This window comes from Cannabis sativa, chromosome 3 (assembly GCF_029168945.1).
Source record: "Cannabis sativa cultivar Pink pepper isolate KNU-18-1 chromosome 3, ASM2916894v1, whole genome shotgun sequence".
NCBI classification, from domain to species: Eukaryota; Viridiplantae; Streptophyta; class Magnoliopsida; order Rosales; family Cannabaceae; genus Cannabis; species Cannabis sativa.
This window is the reverse complement of record NC_083603.1, coordinates 58,019,294-58,031,394: the sequence shown is the minus strand read 5'-3', so window position 1 is coordinate 58,031,394 and position 12,101 is coordinate 58,019,294. Positions and strand designations below refer to the sequence as shown.

General features: G+C 33.4%; 1 protein-coding gene across 1 annotated transcript; it reads left to right on the top strand.

Annotated features, from left to right (window-relative positions):
- The first annotated feature begins 201 nt into the window (after positions 1–201).
- Positions 202–2,352, top strand: LOC115709045 (geranylgeranyl diphosphate reductase, chloroplastic). The gene is made up of 2 exons (XM_030637074.2): positions 202–1,243; positions 1,530–2,352. Exons 1-2 carry the CDS (start codon positions 548–550, stop codon positions 2,229–2,231), a joined length of 1,398 nt encoding a protein of 465 aa, XP_030492934.2. The 5' UTR covers positions 202–547; the 3' UTR covers positions 2,232–2,352.
- Positions 2,353–12,101: the final 9,749 nt, after the last annotated feature.

Here is a 12,101-nt window from a genome sequence, read left to right as displayed (position 1 = left end):
TAACAAGTACCTTTCGTAAAACAGAAGATCCAAAATATTATTTACCATTATATTAAATAACAATGCAATCAAAAAGCCTTAAAACTAAAGTTAAAACCTATCTTTTTCTCTGGGTGCTTCGTATATTGACAACTGGTGGTAAATAGGGTCTTCCAGGAAAAGTCTTATTATATAGCGTGGCGAAAAACTATTGGCTGCATGTAGTGAAATATTTCGACAGCTGATACACTAAAATAAAAGAGCAGACGACGTGGCAATACAAGAGCCACTCTCAACGATCGTTACATTTCCAAGCCATCACACATTACCAGACCCACAAAAATACAAATAAAACCCCCAAAAATCTATCCACATCGAATCTCACCCGTTCATTTCTATAATCTAACGGCCAGCATACCCTGATATCCCAAACCATATCCACCAAAAACAAATTATAATAATTAATAATAAATATTAAACAAAAATCTCACTTCAGTGTTCTTCTCACTGGAGCTCCACCACTATCTTCATCCTCGGCCTTCCACGAGTCGCAGAAACTCGAAGCAAAATGACCTCCATTGCCCTCAAATCTTTCGTTGGCCTCCGCCAATCGTCGCTGGAGAAGCACCATTTTACTGTCCAAGCAAAACCTTTAATCAATGTCAAAACCCCTCGCCGATTCCGAGTCGTCGCCGGTAAATTCAGTCCTAAAGTTACCGGCCGAAACCTGCGAGTGGCAATCATCGGTGGAGGACCAGCTGGTGGTGCTGCCGCTGAAACCCTTGCCAAGGGAGGGATCGAGACGTTCCTGATCGAGCGGAAGCTGGATAATTGCAAGCCATGCGGGGGAGCCATCCCGCTGTGCATGGTTGGAGAATTCGATTTGCCTCTGGACATCATCGACAGGAAGGTGACGAAGATGAAGATGATTTCGCCGTCGAACGTCGCCGTCGATATCGGCCAGACACTGAAGCCCCACGAGTACATTGGAATGGTACGGCGAGAGGTTCTGGACGCGTATATGAGGAACCGGGCGACGGAGAATGGGGCTAAGGTGATCAATGGGCTGTTCCTGAAAATGGATATGCCTACAGAGGATAACGCTCCGTACGTTCTGCATTTCACGGAATATGATGGAAGGGCCGGTGGAACAGGCGATAAGAAGACATTGGAGGTTGATGCTGTGATTGGAGCCGATGGTGCTAATTCCAGAGTCGCTAAGTCCATCGGTGCCGGTGATTATGAATACGCCATTGCCTTTCAGGTATTACAGCCTAAGATTCTTCTATCGTGTTGGTGTTGGGTTTTTTGTTTTCACTATAGAGACGAAGTTAGAACTTAGAATTTTCTGTTGTTAATTAATTTGCACTTAGATTATTCTTATGGCTTATGTTGACATTTTTATGCACCAATAGCTGTAATAATATAAGGGAGTATCTTATTAGGTGATGATTGAAACCAATGATCAATACTGATGTGTAATCTTATGCTATCCAATACATTTGTGTAAGAGAATTTTTCAATCTTGATTTTGCATTGTATATTTTCAGGAAAGAATCAAAATCCCTGATGAGAAAATGGTGTACTATGAGAACCTAGCTGAGATGTACGTAGGTGACGACGTTTCACCTGATTTTTACGGCTGGGTTTTCCCCAAGTGTGACCATGTGGCTGTTGGTACTGGGACAGTGACACACAAAGGAGACATCAAGAAGTTCCAATTAGCAACAAGAAACCGTGCCAAGGACAAGATTTTAGGCGGCAAGATCATTCGAGTCGAAGCACATCCAATCCCTGAACACCCTCGCCCCCGCAGGCTAGCAGGGAGAGTGGCCTTGGTTGGTGATGCAGCTGGTTACGTGACCAAATGCTCCGGTGAAGGCATCTATTTTGCAGCCAAGAGTGGGAGGATGTGTGCCGAGGCGATTGTGGAGGGTTCGGAGAATGGGAAGAGGATGGTGGATGAAGGGGACTTGAGGAAGTACTTGGAGAAGTGGGACAAGACTTATTGGCCTACATACAAGGTGTTGGATATTTTGCAGAAGGTTTTCTACAGGTCTAATCCGGCCAGAGAGGCTTTTGTGGAGATGTGTGCGGATGAGTATGTGCAGAAGATGACTTTTGATAGCTACTTGTATAAGAGGGTTGTGCCTGGGAATCCATTGGAGGATTTGAAGTTGGCTGTGAATACTATTGGGAGCTTGGTGAGAGCAAATGCACTTAGGAGGGAGATGGATAAACTCAGTGTATGAAAATTAAAGCCTTTTTGTGAGTATGTAACTTATATTGTCTGTTTTCTCTTTTTCCCCAATTATTTCTAACATTATGTATGATACAGTTTTATTTGGAGCCAAGATGTTGAGTTTCAATTCATATTTGTTCAAAGAATTTTCTTATGCAGTGTTGGATGAAAAAAAAAAACAATTGTGATGAAGATGTTGATTTGGTTGTGGTAACTTCCTAACAGAGCCTCCTTCACTTTTGGTGATATTGCGGCTTTAGTTAGTGTTCATGAATTTGTTAAAAACATGTAGAAGGGAAAAGAAAAAAAAAACATCTCTACAAATATAACTTTCGAAATGGGCAAATTAAACTGGATAATAATTAATGTTAAAAAATTGCTACAATATAAGACTCATGAAAAAGTTAAAACAATGTCAAAGGACTGAAGTGTTTGGGTTATTTTAGCCGGTAAAGATATTTTAATTTGATATATGTTTCTGCTAAAATTTTAAGAGAATATACTATTATTATTTAATAAAATATTTTTTATTAAATATAATGTAGATTTTTTTTTTTTTTTTTGAATAATGGTTAAATTTCATTAAACTAAATTATCCAAAACCAAGGATGCAATAATAAAAGGTAAGGAGTCTCTACTAAAAGTACGGTCAGCCTCAGAAAGAGAAGATCGCGCCAAACCATGTGCAACCTTAATAGCAGACCGCTTAGCAAAATTAAAAGAAATAATATCAAAATCAGCAACCAAAGTCATACAATCATAAAGAATATGGTCATAACGAGAAGCCATATTTTTGAAGTTTTGCAAATCATTAATGACCCTTAAACAATCCGACTCAATGACAACATGTGACCATCAATTTGCTTTACTCCAAGAGAGAGCTTCCTTGATTCCAATGGCTTCGACAATATGAGGCTGCAGAGCACCTTCTCTAGATAAGCTTCTGGCCCCCAAAACCCAACCCGCAGCAGACCTTGCAACCAAACCCAGTCCATACCGCCTCTGGGCGGAAAAAAGTGCACCATCCACATTAACTTTGATAAAAGGGAAATCGAGTGTTGTCCATTGCTCCACAGGTAGTGCAGTCGGCCCGTTTAATCTTGCATCTGTGACATTAAATTTTTGAGCATTAAACCAATCAACATAATTTAACTGAGCCATTGCCACTACCTCACTCGCATCAGGGTGTTTGGAGTTCCAGACCAAATCGTTACGAGGAGTCCAAATTGACCAACAAACCATACCAGCCTCAAGAGCCTCGGCCGTATTCCACGATGCCAAACCCGCTTCGAACCAACTTGAGAACAACATTGCATCATGCGCCACAACAGTAATTGGAACCTTGCTTTAGCAACTTTGAGCAAAAGAGCACTGCACCAGCACATGCAGAGTCGTCTCAGGAGCAGCAAGACAGAACGGACATGTTGCAGCAATTGGAACATGTTTTGTGGAAAGATGAAACCGAGTTGGGAGACTGTTGGTAGAAGATCTCCACAGAAAATTAAGAACCTTTGGAGGGAGCTGTAACTGCCATAAGAGCCGCCAGAACCCAGAGCTATCTGGGATATCTCTGTTGGATTTAATTGATTGAAGCAGAGAATATGCACTCTTCACAGTGAAAACCCCTGACGCATCATGTAACCAGTACCACAAATCAGAACTCATATGACTACTAAGCGAAATTTTCCACACCAAAGCTTGATCTCTAGCAGTGAGCACATCAGCTAATACTTCCCCATCCCATTCAACCAGCCCGACTTTCATTAAAGAGTCAACTGACTTTCCCACAAGACCCGGATGGACAGATTCAATGAAAGGGTTCATCACATTAGGAAGCCAAGGCTCAGACAAGATATTAACGGTAGAACCATCACCCACCAATCGCCGAACCCCAGCCCGAACTAACTCCTTAGCCTCAAACACACTTCTCCAAATATAACTCGGATTACACCCAAAGGTCGTGTTGGAAATATTTAACCAGGATCTAGATTTACTACCAAGTATGTTTCATTAACATCCTAATATGAATTCTAAAACAATGAAATAAACACATATAAAGTTTAGTAAACCTTACATTGGGTGCAGCGGAATATAATGACTCCTTCCGTCCAGATCTCTAGCCCTTGATTCCTTTCTGTAGCAGAGCATAATCAAGATCTGAACCTGGATCTCTTTCTCTCCTTCCTTTGACGCTGATACTCCTTCTTGTTGTTTGGATTCTCCTACAGTCTTACACACTATGATTGAGATACCACTTGATGTGTGTGGGCACTACTCATTCACTCAAGGATTTCGAAATTGAAGAGAAGAAAAGAGAGAGAGGGTGGCGCATGGCTTTTTCTGAAAGGAACAATATGCAAAGTCATGAGTTTCCTGAAGCCAATACTTTCTATTTATAGAATGCCTTCTAGGTTTAGGTTAGAATTGTATGGTATTAAAATAATGGAAAAATAAAATGGTAAACCATTTGCATAGTGGGCGACCATATAAGGAAATTGGGCCTCACTTTGCAACTTTCCCATTTTGTTATTTTTCATTCCCATTTTCTCGAAAATGCCAATTTTTCAATTTTAACCATTTAAATACCAATTCTAATTATTTAATAACTTAAAAATAATTATTAAATAATATTGTCATTTAATATATTTATTAATTTAGACATATAAAGTATCTTAATTAATAAATAAACCTAGAATCTCTTTTCTTTACAATTTCGCCCTTGCTTAGTGAAAATTCATAAACTAGGCATAGTCTAACTTTAGAATTATAATTGATTAATCAAAATCAATTAACTGAGTCTTACAAGCAGTATGGTCTCAACTAGTATGGGGACTATGGGCCTATATTTTCGAGCTTCCAATAAGTCGAACCGAATTTACCAAGTAAATTCCCTAACTTATTAATTCCTTATTGAATCCACACTTCAAACTTGGAATTGCACTCTCAGTCATATAGAACGCTCTATATGTTCCATGATATAGATACGTCATTAGTTATCCACTGTTATAATCCTAATTTGATCAATAACCCTCTAATAGATGATCTACATCGAATAGACACTAAATTACCGTTACACCTTCAATGTATTTTATCCTTAAAACACTTAGCTCCGTATAAATGATATTTCAGCGAAGTGAAATGAGATCTCCACCATTTATCTCTGTTTAGCCAAGCTCGAAGGATATCATCATTTCACTTCTAAATTCCTACAGATTTTATAGATTCTATATTTATGTTAGCGCTCCCACTCAATTATACTATCATGTTCCCAAAATGTACGTATCACCTTGACCTAAAAGTAGGCTTAACTAACAAATCAAAGAACATGTATAGTACTCTTGAGATCGAACCTAATCATATCAGGATTAAGATCATTTGATCTAGGATCAACGGGTGATATTGAATGGAATAGATATTACAGTAAATTTTAATATATCTAATCAAAGTTCAATATCGTTCCCTTCCGATGTATACTCCATACATCTGACACTGGTAAACTTTGCCAATGTCCTGGAAAGGACATAACACTTTTCCAAGGTGTAAGAATACCTATCGCTGATTATACCATGTCAGTCTAAATCCAGTGTTCTGACAAATCAGGGAATAAACTTTTGAACATATAATAAAGATTATATTCCACTGTGCTGACAACACTATAATCTTTAACCAACTCATATGTTCTGGACTTAAAAAGAATTCATACATTATATACCTATAATCATGAAATAAATCATGTGAACCATGCAACATAAAATGTTATTTCTGATCTTTATTAATAAGTAAATCTGATTATATGAAATGAGTTTTATTTAGGGCATAAAACCCAACAAACTCCCACTTGCACTAATATAAAACAAAAAGTGCATTTCAAATAATCATTAACACCTTGATATACCAATCAAGTGTAATAGTAGTAAACTCCTCGTAATAGGATCTGACAGGTTGAATTAAACACAACCTCTTCTCCACCATTACTCTTCCTTAATCACAAAATCCTTGATAATGTGAAATTCCTCTCTATATGTCTACTCTTTTGGGATACTGGATTCTATACTTTTGGGCAACTACTCTTTTGTTATTCAGGAAGTAACCCTAGTAGTTAAGGCAAGTTGGAACACTGCCACAAATGTATAGAACTTTCCTTAGACTGAATAAGTATCTTTCCTGCAACTTTTAACATTCAGTCTCTCTCTGGTAGACCAAGAGATTTCAGATAGGTTTTTACACTTCTCCAAAATCGCTACTCCACCCCCAAAGTAATCACCATCTCATCAGCAGACTTTCTAGCACAAAGGCAAGTCTTGAAATCTGATGTGGTGTAGTCTAAGAGTTTCAAAACCACCCTTATTGACTAACATATAGTTCCTCTTCTTAATCTTAAAATTTACTTGATTTTCTTCCAATGTTCTTCTCCTGGATTAATCTGATACTTACTCATTACTCCCACTCAACAGCAGGTGTCTGGTCTAAGGCATACTAAAGCATATCTGAGACCTCTCACTGTTGATTCAAGAAATTCTTTCATGGCTTTATCTTCTCTGGAATAGTTGAGACTTTTCCTTAGATAAATAAAATCTATATCTAAGAAGTTGTGAAGCTTCTATAGATTTCCATTGGAAAGAAAATGCATCAGCATCTCATGCTTGCATTAGAGTAAGTAATTTCCAGGTATACCACAAGCCATAGGTTTAGATAAACTCAAACCTATAATACTAGGAACAGGAAGTTTTGTTAAGTCCATTGAATAGACTTATGAACGAAAATTTCCTTTCATCTCCTTGTAATAGAAAACTTTAGGTTACTCCATGTGAATGGATCAAACCATAGTTCTATTGGCTTTCTTCTTAGTTTCTTATCTTGACAATCCATTACTTGTTTAAACTCACAATGGATTTTAATCACTAGTGTCTTCCAAGTTATAAGAAGGTGAGTTCCTAGAAACTCTCCCACTACAACAAGGTACCGTGAACTATGTCAAAGAAAACTAAATGGTATAGACCTCTTCAGTTGTGTTAAGACAACAGAGGCAGTGGGATCATCTTGTAAAATAAGATGATAGAACACTTTTGGAATCAAGAAAAAAAATATCTCCTTTATTTGCTACTTTATTTTCAGACTTAGTCATTTTCTTAGAAAAGCAGTATTTGTTTAAACAAACACTTTCTTATCTAATGACTATGGGATGCTCCACCCCTAATCACTTAGAATAGCTAACAAACATGCAAACCAGGGTTAGCAGTTCTAGCTTTTCTTAAGATTTCGATTAGGTCATCCATGAATCTAGTAATGATTTACATTAAGTATACAACCATTGCATCATTCTGAAATTTTATTTCCATAGAAGGATTTAGGCAACGACTAGTAACTAATCATCAATGTGCAATTCGAATTTCTGGGGAGGTAAGTTTGGATATAATTCAAAAATCAAATTAAATGATCTTTGAACTGCATATCTACTAACTTTTTCTCCACCCCTATCAGTTCGCAAGATCTTTAACCACTTTCCATTGCTAGAAATTCATGAAATTTTTCAAACATTTCAAATTTCTTTTGCATAAGGTAAAATCTAGAGTGATCATTTTAAGAATACAACGAAAACTCATATCCACCCCTGAATGTACATCCATCTACGAATGAGATGAACTTACTTTCAGTGGATATAGGCATATTAACTCTTTGCAGAGAATGATCTTGTCAAAACCACTATGAACAAGATACAAATGCCTTAGATTTATAAAATATGTGGTTGTATCTTTTGATGACTTAAGTTTAGTTACATCAAAGAGTTCTTAAAATAGTGCAAGTGGATTCTGGTCACAGAATACTAAACTCATACAGTTTAAATCCATTGATAGAAAATGGTTATGAAACACTTGTGAAAGTGTAACTGTATAATTAGTAATTCTTTCTTGGACCACCACTACTAATCTAACTCTATGATTTGCCTATACAAGTAGGAGATATCTAAGATTGAGGATTTATATCATTTTGGGATAGAATTCCGGGAATATAATCATATGCGTCATCTAATTTCTTAAGAGAAAATAAGACTTTATATGATTTATAGACCATTCATCCAATGATATGTCATTAAGCTAATTCGAAATGAATAAGCTAAGAGGAATTAGGATAATTTCGTTTTAAATAAGAATCCAACGATGCTCCGATTAGCGAGAGTCAAAGTAATCTTATTTATACAATCTTCTTGTTTCATATTGTAAAATACTAGTCTAAAGTGTCATCAATTGATGAACAGCTAGATGTTGCATTTACAATATTTATCTTTCGAGATCTAACACTATTATGTTAGTCTAATAGTGAAAATCCATTAGGGATTTATCTCATTAGAAAAACAAATCAAGTTAGACCAACAATGAAGATTCGAAATTAAACTATAATTTAATAACAGAAAATAACATGGTTCAATACAAATTCATACACAATTCAGAAATTATGAAGCACATAGCAAGTAGGAATGACAAGTGAAAATACTAAAACATACAATCCTAAATAATTTCCAAGGTTTTCAACAAACTGATATCAGTGTCCCGTTTAGGCGAGTCAAAGCTATCATTCATTGAATAGAGTTGTCAGCTCATCTAAAATGTCAAACATTCTAGCAACCTTTTATTCGATCAAGATGTGAATCCGCGTTGTCCCGTTTAGGCGAGAGTCAAGGCTATTCTATCTTATGATCTTCCACCATTGTTTCATATTCTTGCAAGTCTTATACAGTCGCCACCATTAGGGTGAGCATAAACTATATAAAAAAACTTACAAGATTACTTATCTTTCGAGATTAAACGGTGCTAACTTGCTAATGAACGTTCCTCCATTAGGGAGGATTACTCACTAAAACAATAGCTATGTAAAACCAACAATGGAGATCGAATATCCTTATAATAATAAAGCTCATTATTTAATGAAGGTTGTATTTTCTTCTAATATTTATTTTAATCCATTTATTTTAAATATATATTTATTCAATTAAAATTTCCAATTTAGAATGAAAAATTCCAAATATAAATTTTAATTTAATATTTATAAATTATACTTAGATGGATAAATAACGTGAATTATTTCCATCTTAGTAATAATTTCCATAAATATTTAGAAAATTATTCAATTTAAGTTGTTTCAAAAATTAATTTGAATTAATTTACAACTCTAATTTAATTTTCTATAAATATATATTGCATTTTCGAAAATGCTTTAAAATAAAATAAAATAAATCCTAGAAAATTACTCTAATTTTATGTTGGCCCAAAATTAATTAATAAAAATTAATTTTCAACAAAAAATATAATTTTCCTATTTAATTAAATATCTAAGAAAAATTTCAAATATTTAAGTATCATGATTAAAAAATCAACTTAAATATTAATTTTCTATTTAATTAAATACACTAGAAAAATACTTCAAACAAAACAGATAATAACTATCTAGACTTTTCATAGACTAATTAATTCAATTTCTAATTATAATATATTTTAGTTCATTTATTTTAATTAACCATCAAATGAAAAAGTCACTGATTTAAGTTGGTCCAAAATTAAATAAATAATTTTCAACTTTAATCTATTTTTCAAATAAAATTCGAAATTTCTACATTAAAGAAATGTAATTTCGAAATTTTGGGAAATGATTAATAAAATAAAATAAAATATATTCTGAAAATTATTCAAACTTAAGTTATTGTGAAATAAGATTCCAAACTTAAAATAATTTTCAACTTTAATTAAATAACATGAAAATAACAATATTAAAGTATCATGATGAAAATCAACTTAGATATTGAAATTTTCAATTTAATTAAATGTATTAAATTCAAGAAATAAATAATTAAGTAAAGAGGAAACTTAATTATTAATTCTAGTTTAATACTAGGAAAATATACTAAACTTAGATTGTACCAAAATTAATTATGAGACCATTAATTTCACAATCAATGATATTTTCCTATTTAATATTAGAAATAATAACTAGTACTAGAAATAACTATCTAGAATATATCATTGACTAAGTGTTTTTCTAAAATTAACTTTAAAATATTATAATGAAAAATAAATTTCATATATTTTAAAAGTTAATTATGTTGCTAATTCAATTTTAATTAGGTTAGACTAATATAATTAACCTAATACAATTATTTAAATAAGGCAAATGAGCCTTCACAATTGGGGTAGTTCATGTGAGGGGGAGCTGGGTTCAATATGTCGTACCCACTTCTATGGCCCCCAACTCTCACACAAGGCCCAAAAGAGAGGAATTTAACCTTAAAATAAACAATTGTTATTCATTGAATAAGCCCAAATCTAATTGGGCCTAAATAAATTTCCTTATGTCAAAATTTATTTTAGCAACCTAGTCCATTTACTTAGTAAAAACTTAAATGGGCTCCCTATATGTATCTAAGCCCAAAAGCAAACATATAGGCTCACACAGGTCAAATGATTTGGATGGGCCCTATCATGTTACTAGGTTTACACAGATGAAAGAAGTACAAAATTTACCTGTTACAAATTATTTATAAGATCTATCGTCAATTGGACTATGATTAAAATCAGATCATTGGATCATGATCTGTCAACAAGTTAATCATAGCAATTTAGATCAGATAAATAATAGGTTTGTTAAAAAGTTTTGAATAAACAATATTAAATAAACAAACATTGTCCATGTAACAGATGTGAAATAAGATATTAATATAATTAAATTATTATTCTTAAACTAACCAAATAAAGGAAACTAATTTTAAAATATCTAGGTTAATTTGAATCAAAATTAAATATCTAATAAGATCAATGATTTGAAAGGAAAGAATCTTCAATATCACTTTCAGATCTTATAATTTAATAAAATAAACCAATTTTAAAATAGATTTGGTTAGATAATTATTATTTTAGGAATAAAATAATAAATGAATAATAATTACCATAATTATATGTCAAAATATCTCAAATTAAGCAATATTCAAATCTCTACAAAAATATCTATGTTATTTAAACATTTAAGATATGATTTATAAATTTCTAATAAGGAAAAAATGATATATATAGAAAAAAATATCATTTTTAAACTTATAATTTATAAATAATTAAATATTTAACAAAATAACAAATTTTTGAATTTGAAAACATTATGGTAAGTATATCTATAAAAATATCTATGTTAATTTCAAATTTATTAATTATTTAATTTGTCATATAAGATAATTTTAATATAATATTTTAAATAAAAAGACAAAGTTATCTTTTAATTTAAAATATCTTAAATATCAAAATATCTAATCTTATAATTAAATAATAAATAAATATTAAAGAACTTAACAAATTTTTAAATCTCACCATAATAGGAAATATGTAAAAATTGGAAACAATCCAAAATAGAAATATTTAAAATTGGAAAAATTCCAAATTGAAAATATCTAAAATTGGAAACATTTCAATTTAGAAATATTTAAAAATGGAAAAATGAATTTTGGAGACAATCTCATGAAAAAATTGGATTTTTGGGAAAAAATCCCAAAAATCGCAATTTTGGGAAAGTGGCTGCATGCAGCAGCCCAGGAGGCTGCAAGTAGCCTGTCTACGCGCGCGGACGAGGGAGGGGCGCCGAGAAAACTCGGCGCTTGCAGGGTCTTCGACCGAGAAGCCTCGGTCAGCTGCAGGGTGCACGCCCAGGCTTACGCGCGCGGATGGGGAGGCTGATCCGAGGGTCTGGTGCGCACGAGCACCACCCTTGACAGCCTTGAATCCCGATTTTCCAAAATTCATATCTTTCTCAATTTTTATCGGAATCGAGTTCCGTAAAAACGAAAATTGCTCAATTTTTCACAAGGAATCCAAATAAAATATTTTCAAAAATTGAAAAAATATTT